The sequence below is a fragment of the Alosa alosa genome, chromosome 10 (genome assembly GCF_017589495.1).
Source record: "Alosa alosa isolate M-15738 ecotype Scorff River chromosome 10, AALO_Geno_1.1, whole genome shotgun sequence".
Classification (NCBI taxonomy): Eukaryota; Metazoa; Chordata; class Actinopteri; order Clupeiformes; family Clupeidae; genus Alosa; species Alosa alosa.
In genome coordinates this window covers 24,945,671-24,960,453 of record NC_063198.1, presented here as the reverse complement: position 1 = coordinate 24,960,453, position 14,783 = coordinate 24,945,671, and the positions used below count along the sequence as shown (strand labels likewise).

General features: G+C 43.7%; 2 protein-coding genes across 2 annotated transcripts in view; one reads left to right on the top strand and one right to left on the bottom strand.

Moving 5' to 3' along the window:
• The first annotated feature begins 238 nt into the window (after positions 1-238).
• LOC125302181 (LHFPL tetraspan subfamily member 5 protein-like) lies at positions 239-12,077 on the top strand. Its single transcript, XM_048255240.1, has 3 exons — positions 239-1,058; positions 2,135-2,377; positions 11,612-12,077. The coding sequence occupies exons 1-3, from the start codon at positions 602-604 to the stop codon at positions 11,620-11,622; spliced, it is 711 nt and encodes a 236-aa protein (XP_048111197.1). The 5' UTR covers positions 239-601; the 3' UTR covers positions 11,623-12,077.
• Positions 12,078-12,545: 468 nt separating this feature from the next.
• Positions 12,546-14,783, bottom strand: part of LOC125301796 (SRSF protein kinase 3-like) — a 49,217-nt gene continuing 46,979 nt past the window's right edge. The window contains exon 15 of the mRNA XM_048254532.1: positions 12,546-14,536. Coding sequence (XP_048110489.1) covers positions 14,352-14,536 — 185 coding nt within the window. The 3' untranslated portion in view covers positions 12,546-14,351. The remainder of the gene's footprint in view (positions 14,537-14,783) is intronic.

Below are 14,783 nucleotides of genomic sequence, written 5' to 3'. Positions count from 1 at the left end.
GATGAAGAACTGAATAACTATCCAATTTCCTCGGTTGCCCGGTGTCGGTTAAAGAACGTAGAGTGAAAGCGAAGGAGATCTGGGCAATTCTATCTTTCATCATCAATTAATCATAACCTGAAGTTAAGTACAGAGGAAGCCCCGATACAACAGGTGCTTTCCCCGCGGAGCATTGGGATGATATTCATTCGAGACGCCTGGCCAACAGCCGAGGAATTTATTAAGTGGTCTGAGGGAACCACTCTGCCATTGCGACCAGTAAATGTCATCTTATCTACCCTGATGTTTTTGCGGAAGGAGGCGCGGATCCAGATTACACGCGTCATCTTCGGAGCTCTCCGTGGTGCTGAAGTTGAAAGTGGCATGCGACGCTTCAGCAAAGAGAACGCTGCTGAACGCAAGAAGAAGCCCCTAGCACTGTGACACTACCAATCAGCCGAAATAATTTAACACCTCGCAAGAAAACATAGAAAGGAATGACAGGAGGAAATAGATTCGTTTATGTAACACTTTAGTTGAAATATTACTGAGGAGGATGACGCATTCAGTTTGTATTTAGGCAAGACTGTTTTTTTTATCGGTGGTAGAGTGTAATAGGCCCATGTCTTATCAGTTTTTACAGAGTGAAAGTTTCAACCCGAATTATTTGGAAGCTATGATACCCGCCCAGGAAGCTTCCCGAATCTACCACACCAACTACGTGAGGAACGCGCGAGCGATCGGTGTCATGTGGCTAATTCTCACCGTCGTGTTCGCCGTCGTTACCATGGTGGCGTTCATCCAGCCGTACTGGATCGGAGACAGCGTCAACACGCCGCAGGCGGGCTACTTCGGCCTGTTCCACTACTGCATCGGCAACGCGCTTTCTGGCGAGCTCACGTGCAAGGGCAGTGCGCTGGACTTCGGCTCCATCCCCTCGGGCGCGTTCAAAACGGCCATGTTCTTCGTAGGGATCTCCATGCTGCTGGTGGTCGCCAGCATCGGCTGCTTCAGCCTATTCTTTTTCTTCAACTCAGGCAGCGTGTACAAGATCTGCGCCTGGATGCAGCTGGCCTCCAGTGAGTATGACAGCTATGTGTTTGACCTTGCTGTGCGTCTTTACTGATCTGATTTGGACCTACTTTAGTGAAACTCAGGGCGGTGTCTGTGCGTTATATTAGAAGGACACAATTACACTCATTTCAATAGCTGCACATCAATCCATTATTGTGAAGAAGATGCACTTGTTGAATACATACATTCATTTTCTTGGGAAGTATAAAGGGGGCAAGTTTACGTGAGCGGGTTGCATGACCTATATGGTTTCACTTACACCACAATAAATGTGATCTCAGTTTTGGCGCTGTTTGCATTAAAGCCGTAGTCCTACTACATCTCATCATTCAATAACACCACGCACGCTCCCGGATTGTTAGATTATGTCAGAAAAATAGTTATTCAGGATCTTGGACAAATCAATAGATGTGAAGTACTCTGCGTCGTCTACTCGCTGAAACGTGGAATGCATTGCCCAGTCCGGCTTAAATTCCCACTTTCACTTATCATGATCTCAGGGGACTAGTGAGAGTGTATCCCATGACTCTGCAACTCGACACCTGGCGCACGGTGACTGCACAGGTGAAAGCCAAGGCATGACGCAGCGCGAAGGCCACGGGTCTGAAGTAGCCACGAAACTACTTTTTAAATTTAATTTATTGGTATCTTGTTTAGCTTATTTTCACCTGGGAGGTCACTTCGTTAACAGTTGGTAGTCGAATCAGATATAAATACTAGAATAGTGGATAGATATCTGGCCAAAAACGGATAAGTATATATGGTCTTTTGATCCCGTGAGGGAAATTTGGTCTCTGCATTTATCCCAATTGGTGAATTAGTGAAACACACTCAGCACACACAGTGAACACACTGTGAAGCACACACCAATCCCGGCGCAGTGAGCTGCCTGCAACAACAGCGGCGCTCGGGGAGCAGTGTGGTGTTGCCTTGCTCAAGGGCACTTCAGCCGTGCCTACTGGTCGGGGTTCGAACCTGCAACCCTCCGGTTACAAGTCCGAAGTGCTAACCAGTAGGCCATGCTGTCAATCAAGATCAATGTGAACATGATGATGATGATAGTGTGTCTCCTAATGTGCAGGTGGTTGTATGGTCATCGGCTGTCTGATTTATCCTGACGGCTGGGATTCGCCGGAGGTGAAGCGCATGTGCGGGCAGAGGACGGATAAGTACACGCTGGGGAACTGCACGGTGCGCTGGGCCTTCATCCTGGCCATCATCGCCATCATTGACTCGCTCTTCCTCTCCTTTCTGGCCTTTGTGCTGGGCAACCGGCAAGACACACTTCTGCCCGAGGACTTCGAAGCTGGGGACAAGGAGAAAGGTTGAACTTGAAATCAATAACAACAATGATAACAATCACGCATAAAGCACATTTATCAGTGTTTATGTAGCCTAGCTATTAATCACAGGAAGTCTGAAACCTTTCAGAGATGTGGTGAGATTGAGAAAATGGGCATCGCATTGTTGTATTGATGTGAGAAAACACACTGAAGCGCAGTGCGCAATAATATGCCCGTGAAAATAATTCAGAAGAGAGTATTGCCTAGGCTAGGCATGACAGAGTGTGTCGACTGCTTCAAATGTACAGGTGCTGGTCATATAATTAGAATATCATGAAAAAGTTGATTTATTTCAGCAATTCCATTCAAAAAGTGAAATATACAAAACTTATAACTGTTTGGAATAACGCCGTTTAAAAGAACGGCATTAGGTAACAACGTTATTTTTTCAGTAACGGGATAATCTAATTAATTACTTTTCTAGTCGTTACAACGCTGTTAACGTTACTGGACGTTAAATGCGGCGCATTACTATGCCTATGCATTGATTGAATAAACTGTGTAATCCGAACGTACCCCTGGCTCACAGCTAGTGAGGAGGTGGGTTAATAACGACGTACGCGATTATGATTGGTTAGGGCAGAGTCATGTTTCATGATAGTCAATCAGAGCCAGTGTTTTTACACACTTTACAGCACACGCGCCACAAACACACTGCAACAGCTAAAATATAAGATTCGACGAAACGGCAGAGGTCAGGTAGCCTGGTCGTTACTATCCTACATACTTCCGGCCAAAATTTGATTTCAGCCTCGCACGTAGTCTGGCCCAACCCACATTATACAGCTTGCATGTAGCGGAGCCATTCAGCGAACAGTTGAGTGATGACGCGGAACTTGCCTGCCGAGTTACTTGTAGTCCAGCGAAGCTTGTAGTTCAACATCATAGCAACAATGGGGACGGAGGAAGAGACTAGAAGCTATCCGCGAAGTTGTCTCAACTCTCGAGGGCATCACGCAATTAAAGCAGGAACAAAAGGCTTGTCTTGTCAATTTTATAAATGGCAAGGACGTTGTATAACTCTCCTTCCCACTGGCTTTGGGAAAAGTTTGATTTATCAGATGGTGTTAACTAAACCTAAACACACAAGTGTACTACATGCATCACTACTTATCATGTTTTCAAATAAACGTTTGCTGCTCATTATTCTCCCCCCTACTCTCAAATTACCTTTACAAAATCAATGCGGCATAGGCCTACTTCAGGAATGGAATGTTAGCTAGCCTACCGAGCGGGGCTCAAGGCGAGGCGGTGTGTCTTGACGTGAGCTAGCCTGTTACCGAGCGGGGCTCAAGGCAAGGCTGCTGTGATTGTGCTTGACTGGGACTAGCGGTTACCGAGCTGGGCTCAAGGTAAACCGCTCCGTGTTTGTGTTTGACAGAGGCTAGCCTGTGGCCGAGCTGGGCTCCAGGCGAGGCTACCGTGCTTGTGGACAGTAACGTTAGCCAGTCACCAAGTGTGGCTCAAGGTGAGGCTGCGTTGTTTTATGCCGAACAACTGTTATTTTAACTGAGCAAGCTCCAGGTTAAATAACACGTAGGTCGTCAGTACAATCCAACTTATCCGAGAGTGTAGTCTGAACAGCCCGTGGAGAACGAAGTAAGCTCCGTAGCTCCGACGAAGTCACCGGGCTGCGTAGAACAACAATCGTTTGATAAGCGGCGAGAAGAGATAAGAGGGAAAATTGGCGTGTGACAAGATCTGATATAATCTCGATGACGTGACACTTTTGGTATACAACTCTCGGTCTGTGGCTGGCGCAAGTTAGAGATATATCCACTAAGAAGAGACTGCCCTGGCGGTCAGGTAGCCTACATACTAGCCAGCAGTCTGTTTACTACTGAGAGCAGAAGTGGGAAGCGTAAGAGCCTGAACTCCGGCGCACAGCATACGTCATTACCAAACGTTGCTGATTGGTTAAGGGAACTCCAATGATTTTAAACCTCAAAATAAGCATCCGCCCATAACGGAGACAGATTATTATGACCGCCGCGCAGCGAAGCGGCGGTCATATAGGTTTAGTCAGATTTTTTTTTTTTTTTTTTTTCGCATGTCCAAATTTCCGTCAATGATTCCCGGGACACTGAAAGACCGGGGTAGACAAAACTTGGTGGGCATGTAACCCCATATGGATAGCATGGAACCATCGTTTTTCGTTTTGATCTGTAGCCCCCACGCTGGACTGCACCCCCCGAAAGGAGGGTAGGGCAGACACAGTTTTCTGTGAATATCTCGAGAACCGTAAGATTTAGGAGGACAATTATTTTTTTGTATGTTGATCTCAAGGGGCCATGTCAACGCATTCCATAACCACTCATTTCATGTATAGCGCCACCTAGTTAAACACAAAAAAGTAAAAATGAGGTGGTGTAATTGAAGGTATCTGTGACCTAACATAGTCAAAACTGCACGAAATTGGAAGTGTAGGATCATTATGACACCCTCTGTATGCACGCCAAGTTTTGTGGAATTCCGTTCATGGGGGGCCACACAATAAATTAATTTATGTTACTATACACCAACTGGCCTGTAGGTGGCCGGAGACAGTTTTCTGTGAATATCTCGAGAACCGTAGGGCCTAGGAGGTCCACCTTTTTTTTTGTATGTTGGTCTTAAGGGGCATGTCAACCCATCCCATTACCACTTATTTCATGTATAGCGCCACCTAGTTAAAAATTAAAAAGCATAAAATTAGGTGTTTTCATCTCAATATCTCTGGCTGACAAGGTCAAAACTGCACAAAATTAAAAGTGTAGGATCATTATGACACCCTCTGAATGCATGCCAAGTTTTGTGTACTTTCGTTCATGGGGGCCTTACAATAAAATAATTTATGTGTACATTTAGTGACGTACACCAACAAGGATTCCCGGACACTGAAAGACCGGGTACACAAAACTTGGTGAGCATGTACCCCCATATGGATAGCATGGAACCGTCATTTTTCGTTTTCATCTGCAGCCCCCCCGCTGGACTGGACCCCCCGAAAGGAGGGTAGGGCAGACACAGTTCTCTGTGAATCTTTTATGGTATGTTGGTCTCAAGGGCCCACATAAACCTGGCTCATAATCACTCATTTGTGATTTGCCCCCGTAAAAAATGAAAATCAGTAGGATTAAAAGAAAGCCAAAATAAATATTCATCATCATCATCATGGCTGCATTTTCAGTATTGGCGAGAAGTAGTCGTTTGTCCACTAGATGGCGCATCGTTGCAGTGAGACGTAATTTTGTTGGAAGTTAAAAGGGGTTGGAAAAAACAATGGACGCTTCATACAAGGACTGTAATTTACCGCAGCGAACATCTAATAAGGATAGGACGATGTTCACATGAAGTGTAATTCCCATTTCTTCTTGAAGCCGAAATAAATCTGAGGATGTTTATCGGACATGCTTGGTTTTTACTGCAGGTAATGCTTAATCTTGTAATATCAATAAGGACCTAGGTAATGTTACCGTTAAGCGTTGGTTGAGTGATGGAGGCATTTGTAGAAAACTATAAATGCGGTTATACCAAGCAAATGTATAGCAGCACTGTTTGTATCTTTCGACTGTCATTTATTGCACGCGGCTACAAAAATCATTCTGTGCAGTGGAAGATTTACCAACGTTACACGGGTCTGATGCAGTTTTGCCTATACATGCGTGAGACTGAGACGCCTGTTTATTTTGTTTTTAAGTGCGTGCAGGGTGTGAGAGGGGGGAATCGATGTGCTTTGATTACAGCTTGGTAGTTGTAGTCTGTGAAATTAAAAAGCACGTGTGTGTGAAGTATCCAAACAATGACACCTTCATTTCATTATGGCTGTTTTAGCAAAACACCTTAAGCTACTGTGTAGTAGGTCCCATTTAGAAGTGGCTACTTCATTTGGCGCTTTCCTTTGACTCATGGAGCTGCGTGAATGTTATTACAACTTTTCGCCACGATATGACAGTTTAAGTCCGCTTGATACTGTAAGGCGAAAGCCATTGGTTTCAAAGGAGATTTTATTTGTGTCGCCAGCATAGCCTATTGACAATTTATGTTGTCAATAGGCCTACCTTATAATCCTACCTGTAGCTTAGGGAAGCTAACAACTTTCTATTAGGATCTAGTTTGTTAGTTACCGCTTTGTCATAACTCCCTGATGCATTTTGCATTTAGAATAGCCAGAGCGTATATCTCAATCGGAAAATTAAACAATATCGGGTGCCTAAGGACTAGGCTGGGTGAACCCAGCCTGATCTGCCCGCCATTTATTTTTGATTTCTTAAAAGATTGAGCTTGGTCTGATGAAAGCCAGACTAGCCATGGACCTCAGTTAAACAATGCAAGGGAACATGAATCAGCCTATATTTGCACTAACAATAACGGACAAAAGCTCTTCAACTTTGGCCCGTTAAAATGTGTATGAACAGTCTAGCGGCGCATTTCATCAAGGCCCATTTGGACATGTCAGTTATTTGCACCACTGGTTAGATGTAAAACAGCACTTCGCTTTCAGACTAGGCTACTGTTACTTAATTTGTGCATTAACAATAACGTTTCAGACTACTGTTACTTAATTTGTGCATTGACAATAAAGTATTACATGAACTAAAGATGACTAAAATCTTATGTAGAAGAAGAAACATTCACAAAAAATCCATCCATCCAAAATGACCTTTGTTTTTGATAGCTGTTGAAAACGGCATGGAACTGACAGAGATGTTTTTGTTTATAAATACATAAAAATAAATAAATAAATAACATTATGCTGATACCTTTTGCTTTTCCCAAATACAATGTAGCCTACAGGTGTAAGTGACCTTTCATCAATCCAGTTGCAATGGATGAACTGTGATGAACTGCCCTACTTGTGATTGTTTAGAGATTTTAAAGGTTTTATAACAATTCTACATCTTCTTTGGCTATTCTACAATCTATTCACCTTTTCAGCACCAGTAGGGTACTTTCTGTGCAGCCGCATACACACACTCAGGCATGCCAAACAAGCATACACAAAAGTTTCAAGAGTGGGGGATGGAGTAAAATATGGAGACAAATTGAAGTGTGATTTATTTTCGCGGAACGGATGTACAGGACTGAGCGGCGGTCATATTTTGTACCGCTATGCGGTACATCTAGTTATTACATTGTTCCAGACTGTATGACGAAGAGAAACGTAGTCACAGGCGGTAAGGACCAGGCTAGAGGTCAGGAGCATTCCGATGAAAAATTGGCATTTTCATTCATTGTGGTCAAAGGCAAGAACGTGCATGTAATGTGTACATTATGTCCAGGAGCGAAGACTTTGTCGACATCCGTTGTAAGCAACTCTAATTTAATGACGCATCTCACACACGCATCTAAAGCTAGTGGCCAAAAACACCGATATCTCCACCACAGATGATAGTTCGCCATCCACTAGCAAAGAAGGACTCTGAGCAAAGTCCTCCAAGCAGCAAAAGCTAGATCTATCTACCTCACAACAAAAACCTATGACACAGGCTGAAGTCAACCGTAGGTCTGTCGATGTGCAATATCTTGAATTTCCCCTTGGGTAATATCGAAAGTTGTGTAGCCTACAAACACCTGTCTGTTCTACTCATTTCAACTGGCTGCTCAAAACTGCTCAAAAATCCAAATTCTTTGGCATATTAGCAACTTTAATTTGGCAATTAGCAACATTTGGCAATTAGCAACAGTAATGCAAATAGTTACTTTCCCTGGTAACGAGTTACTCTTATCATTGAGTAATTCAGTTACTAACTCAGTTACTTTTTGGAACAAGTAGTGAGTAACTATAACTAATTACGTTTTTAAAGTAACATTCCCAACACTGCTTATAAATAATGTATACATTCAGTCCACACAGACTGATATATTTCAACTGTTTATTTCTTTTAATGATTGTAACTGACAACTAATGAAAACCCCAAATTCAGTATCTCAGAAAATTAGAATATTGTGAAAAGGTTCAATATTGAAGACACCTGGTGCCACACTCTAATCAGCTAATTAACTCAAAACACCTGCAAAGGCCTTTAAATGGTCTCTCCGTCTAGTTCTGTAGGCTACACAATCATGGGGAAGACTACTGACTTGACAGTCTCTAGCTGATCAGGCTTTTCTGCTGTGAAGTGGATGAAATTCATTGTCCAAGATGCTGATCAGTTTGTTTAGGGTCCTTTTGTCTGATATTGAAGTGATAAACTCCAGTTCGGCTCCCACGACAGAGCCAGCTTTCCTTACCAGCCAATCTAGTCGTCCAGCATCCTTCTTCTTTGTGCTTCCTCCCCAGCATACCACAGCATAGAAGTGGACGCTGGCAACAACAGACTGGTAAAACATCCTGTGGAGCTTACTGCAGACATTGAAGGATCGCAGCCTCCTCAGGAAATACAGACTGCTCTGCCCTTTCTTGTAGAGTGCTTCAATATTGGCTGACCAGTCCAGTTTATTGACCAGTTGTAAGCCCAGATACTTGTAGGTGTTTACCACCTCCACATTGACCCCATCAATGGAGACTGGTAGCAGAGAGGGATTTGTGACCTGCGGAAATCCACCACCATCTCCTTGGTCTTTGAAGTGTTGAGTTGAAGGTGGTTGAGTTTGCACCATTGCACAAAGTCCTCCACCAGGCTCCTGTACTCCTCCTCTTGCTCGTCCCTGATACACCCCACAATTGCAGCATCATTAGAGAACTTCTGCATGTGGCATGACTCGGTGTTATAACAGAAGTCAGATGTGTACAGGGTAAACAGGACTGGCGAGAGCACAGATCCCTGTGGAGCTCGGGTGCTGCTGATCACAGTGTCAGAGAGACAGTTCTTCAGTCTCACAAACTGTAGCTCGGTCAGGTAATCTGTAATCCAGAATACCAGGTGAGCGTCCACACCCATCTGCAAGAGCTTGTCTCTCAGTCTGAGGGGTTGGATGGTGTTAAAAGCACTTGAGAAATCAAAGAACATGATTCTCACAGCACTTTTTCCCTTGTCTAGGTGAGAATGTGTCCTGTGTAGGAGATAAGTGATGGCATCGTCCACGCTCACTTTCTCCTGGTATGCAAACTGTAGCGGGTCTAGTGCATGGCGTACCTGGGGTCTGAGCATGCATAAGACCAGTCGCTCCATTGTCTTCATTACGTGTGATGTTAGAGCGACAGGCCTGTAATCATTAAGCTCACTAGGGTGTGGCTTCTTAGAATGCAGATTTAATTTTCCAACAGGACTTGGCACCTGCACACAGTGCCAAAGCTACCAGTACCTGGTTTAAAGACCATGGTATCCCTGTTCTTAATTGGCCAGCAAACTCGCCTGACCTTAACCCCATAGAAAATTGTGAAAAGGAAGATGCGATACACCAGACCCAACAATGCAGAAGAGCTGAATGCCACCATCAGAGCAACCTGGGCTCTCATAACACCTGAGCAGTGCTACAGACTGATCGACTCCATGCCACGCCGCATTGCTGCAGTAATTCAGGCAAAAGGAGCTCAAACTAGTTGGCCAACATTTGTAAAAAAACTTTTTTGTATTAGTCTTAAGTAATATTCTAATTTCTGAGATACTGAATTTGGAATTTTCATTAGTTGTCAGTTACAATCATCAAAATTAAAAAAAAAAAAAAAAACATTTGAAATATATCAGTCTGTGTGTAATGAATGGATATAATATACAAGTTTACTTTTTGAATGGAATTACTGACAAAAATCAACTTTATGATGATTTTCTAATTATATGACCAACACCTGTAAATGTAAATCAGGTAGCCAAGTATAGTTTTGTGCAGAATAATAGCAGTGTTTAAAAAAAATTGAATAAAGCTCAAAATCCTTAGAATAGCTGTTAATTCCACAATATCAATGCATTGGGAACACTGCACATTCAATACCAAATCAAAACATGACCAAAATTGATCAAGTTTGTGTTATACCTTTACAGAAAGTGAAGAAAAAGGAATGTTAGGCTGTTCAAAAAAATAGCAGTGTTTGCATTTTTCTTTACAAACTCAAACATTTACTGTATAAACTGAAAAATGTCTCTAGATTTTGCTTTACTTTGAATCACTGCACTAATATCTAGTTGCATTACCATTACTTCTGAGAATTGCTTCACATCTGTGTTGCGTGGAGTCGACCAACTACTGACACCTGTGAACAGGTATTCCAGCCCAGGACGATTGAATTGCATTCCACAATTCCTTTGCATTTCTGGGTTTTGCCTCAGAAATAGCATTTTTGATGTCATCCCACAAGTTTTCTATAGGATTGAGTTCAGGGGATCGGGCTGAACACTCCATGACATCAATCTTGTCAGTCTGGAACCAAGACTTTGCTCACTTACTGGTGTGTTTTGGGTCATTGTCTTGTTGAAACACCCATTTCAAAGGCATTTCCTCTTCAGTATAAGACATCATGACCTCTTCAAATATTTTGATGTATTGAAACTGATCCTTGATCTCTGGTGTGCGATAAATAGGTCCAACACTACAGTATGAGAAACGTTCCCATAACATGAATTGTGCACCACCAGATCTTTACTGAAGATATGGGGATGTTTCTCACACTGTGGTGTTGGACCTATTTATCGAACACTAGAGATTATGGATTAGTTTCAATACATCAAAACATTTGAAGAGGTCATGTTGTCTTATGGTGAAGAAGAAATGCCTTTGAAATGGGTGTTTCAACAAGACAATGACCCAAAACACACCAGTAAGTGAGCAAAGTCTTGGTTCCAGACTGACAAGATTGATGTCAATGAATGAATCAGTTGGTCGACTCCATGCAACACAGATGTGAAGCAATTCTCAGAAATAATGGTAATGCAACTAGATATTAGTGCAGAACCCTCTCTGGTGTTCCCAATGCATTGATATTATGGAATTAACAGCTATTCTAAGGATGTTGAGCTTTATTCAATTTTTTAAAACACACTGCTATTATTTTGCACATAACTGTACTTGCGTATACAAGGAATTTGGTCTCTGCATTTATCCCATCTGTGAATTAGTGAACACAGAGCACACAGTGAGCGGAAACACTCACCAACGCGGAGCAGTGAGCTGCCTTGCTACAGACTAATTAAAATCCTAAACACGTCTTTACGCAGCTGTTTGTCGATCTGTCCATACTGAACCATATTGACTATTGACATGCAGGCTAATTAATATGACAAACTCTTTACATGTAAGCTTTCTGTGTATATTAGGCGGACCCGATGTGCTACCCGTCTTTTTGTTCTTTTCTACAGATAAAGAGTGAGGATCCCCAGTTTTCCCAGTTTCTGACATCTAGCCAAGCACTTATCCCGACCAGCTGTGTCGACCCTTCAGAGAGGAGGCTTCGGTTGGGTTCAGAGTGGACTGCGTGCCGTAAACGCCTCACGTCATCAGAAAACATGTCAGATTTTTAAAATGTTTACAGTGATTTGAGGAACATGATTGATGTGCTTGATATGAGCTTATAGAAGCAAGTTAAAAATTGCACTGGCTATCTTGTGAAGCCAGTGTCTGACAGTGTATTAGTTTGAATCACTATGGTAACTAGAGGTGATGCGCGGGTCGTGTTTATGACACACACCTGCCCGACCCATTTTGGAGATCCAAACCGCCCCACTGGTGCCCACGAGTCATAAGGCTGTCCGCATCACTAGTTTATAGTAACCGGTCTTTTATTTTTTTACACTTTCCACTATACTCATTATATCCACACTTTTCTCTTCTGCAGTTATATATTTTTAAAGCTTTTTAATATAAAACAAACTATTATTCCTTAAAAGGGTTTCAACATGTTTGTTTTTGTTAAATGCTTGTAATGTCTGTAATGTATTGGATAAAACAGCATTCTCTCCTCATGTGGGCCTCACACACTACAAACACTTGAACCAGAGCAGCTGACTTGGGCAGGTCAACAGCGCCCCCTTCTGTCTGCTAGAGATAGTACATTTACATGTATTCATTTAGCAGACACTGCTACTTCTTTGAGCTATCCGAGACCCTCTCGGTAAACCATGGTAAGCACAAAATGGGTCATGTTTCATAAGCTTAGTGGCGTCCACCCATTCCACAGTAAATGTGCCTTTTTTTGTTCAAGGTTTCCATCCTCGCTTTGACTTGGATTCTTTTGGTCAGAGCTCTGCAAAATAATCATAACCGTTTGCCATCAAAAGACCACAGAACTTCAGAGCCATTTCAAAGTCTTTATTTGCGGTAACAACATAAAAGGTTCTAGTTCTTTTTAACAGAGCAGTGGACTATCAAAGGCGGCGAAGAGGAGTCGAGAAAGGAAAAGGGACGTTTAGAAAGGGACAGAGAGCAAAAGCAAGCATCCGGCAGGCATTTTTTAAACTTGTTTGTTTTTTTGTTTTTTTTTTTAAAGTCCATCCTCTGTGTTTCCTCTAACGTACTGCACTTCAGATCCGCACTCATCACAGAGTGCAGCCACGCTGGTCTGAAAAGAACATTTAGAAAAGCGGAGAAAAGTCTAGAAAAAAACCCCTCCTCACAGATACAAGGCAAGGCCACACGAAAGGAGCAGAGCTGCTCCCACGTCCGCAACAGACCCGCCCGGTGACTGTACGACTGCGGTCTCTCTGCCTCGGTGACCGTCCGACTGCGGTCTCCCCTCGCCCGTGCTCTCTTGGCGTGAGCTCCCAGAACTGTTACTGTGCGCTGCTGATATTCTACACCGCTGAAAATAAAGGCCATCTCTTTGGTACGACTATGTACAACGGTGCGTGGTTTTAGTCATGATATTATAACACAGGCGGCTGGCAGCTGAGCCAGGAAAACAAACAACGAAACCAAACGGAATAAAAAAAAAAACGAGATAATTCACTATTCACATTGTTGCAGGGAGGGCGAGTTAACGACCAGTGAGCCATGCTGGTGTGGATACTGAGAGTGGTCTAATGATCCGCGCGCGAGAGAGAGAGAGAGACAGACAGAGGGAGAGAGAGAGAGGGAGGGGGAGAGAGAAAGTGAGACAGGGAGAGGGAAGGAGAGAAAGGCATGAGGAGTGAAGTGCTGCTTCTTTCAGTGCTTTAAGTGGCCACTCACATCTCAGTGAGGAGGAACGTCATTCAGTCCAGTTCACTCTCACACACACACACACACTCCCTCTCCCTTTTCTGGGTTTCAAGAGGCCACTTCATGGCTCAAATGAGGTCTGCATTCTCCTGGGAGATTCTTCATTCATGAGTCTCAGACTACTACTATTATTATTTTTTATTTAGTTATGTTTTTATAGCCAGTCTCCCCAGGAATCAAACCTGCCCTGTGATGACCAGAAACACGACTGATGATAACGATCATAATGATGATGATTGATGATGATGATGATGATGATGGTATCCGAAGGTGCTGATCATAGAGCCCAGGAGAAAACAAAGAAGGAAGAGAGAGAGCCAGGCGATGCTGAAAAAGGGCATCACTAACGCACTAACGAACGAAGAAAAGCACGTTTGTTTGTAGGGCCTCTTGAGAATCACGGACGCAGCGAACGGAGAAAAGCACGACTGTAGAGCCTCTTGGGCATCACTGATGCGGTGAGCGGTCAAAAGCGCGTTTGTTTGTCGGGCCTCTTGGGCGTGTGCCGCGCCTTCAGACCGCAGGTACAGACTCAACACAATAGAAGCCAACACAGACTAAGAGCTGCAAGTCAAGTAAACTCCATTAAACAACACAAACAAACAAACAAACAAACAGAATAAAAGAAAACATCAGAAATAAATAGATATTAAATCTGATTAGTTGGACCTCAAGTTTGGCGCAGTCACCATCTGTTTATATCACGGTTACTGAAAGCAGACATGGCAGTCAGTTACGTGTGTGTGTGTGTGTGTGTGTGTGTGTGTGTGCGTGTGTGTGTGTGTGAGCGCGGGCATGTGTGTGCCTGTCTGTGCTTGGATATGATGTGCAGGTCAGCACCCCGGTGTGCGAGGGTCAGACTGCAGGTTTGTGGTTGCGTTGTGCAGTGTTGGCCTCCGGCCACTAGGAGGCGAGCCAAGGGTGGCGCAGACACTCGGCGGCAGAGGCGCGCTTCTCGGGCACCAGGTCCAGCATGGGCAGCAGGAAGCTGGTGAAGCTCTGGGCTTCCTCCCTCGGCCACTCGTACTTCTCCAGCAACACACACAGCAGACCCCAAGGCTTCAGCTTACTGATGTGCCTTAGCTCACCTGAAACATACACACACACACACACACACACACACACACACACACACACACACACACACACACACACACACACACACACGTCCATAAACACAAACCCATATAAATACAGATAGAAAGGCAGTGTGTACATTAATAGCCAGCACACGCACACATACATTCAACCATATAAGCAAACATGACAACAACAGAGCAGCACACACACACACACACACACACACACACTTCACCCATGAGCAAACATGACAAC

Bases quoted from the DNA above. Each gene is read 5' to 3' on its own strand.
- LOC125302181 (XM_048255240.1), top strand. From the start codon at position 602: ATGTCTTATCAGTTTTTACAGAGTGAAAGTTTCAACCCGAATTATTTG. The intron at 1,059-2,134 runs GTGAGTATGACA...CCTAATGTGCAG, and splicing joins CTGGATGCAGCTGGCCTCCA to GTGGTTGTATGGTCATCGGC.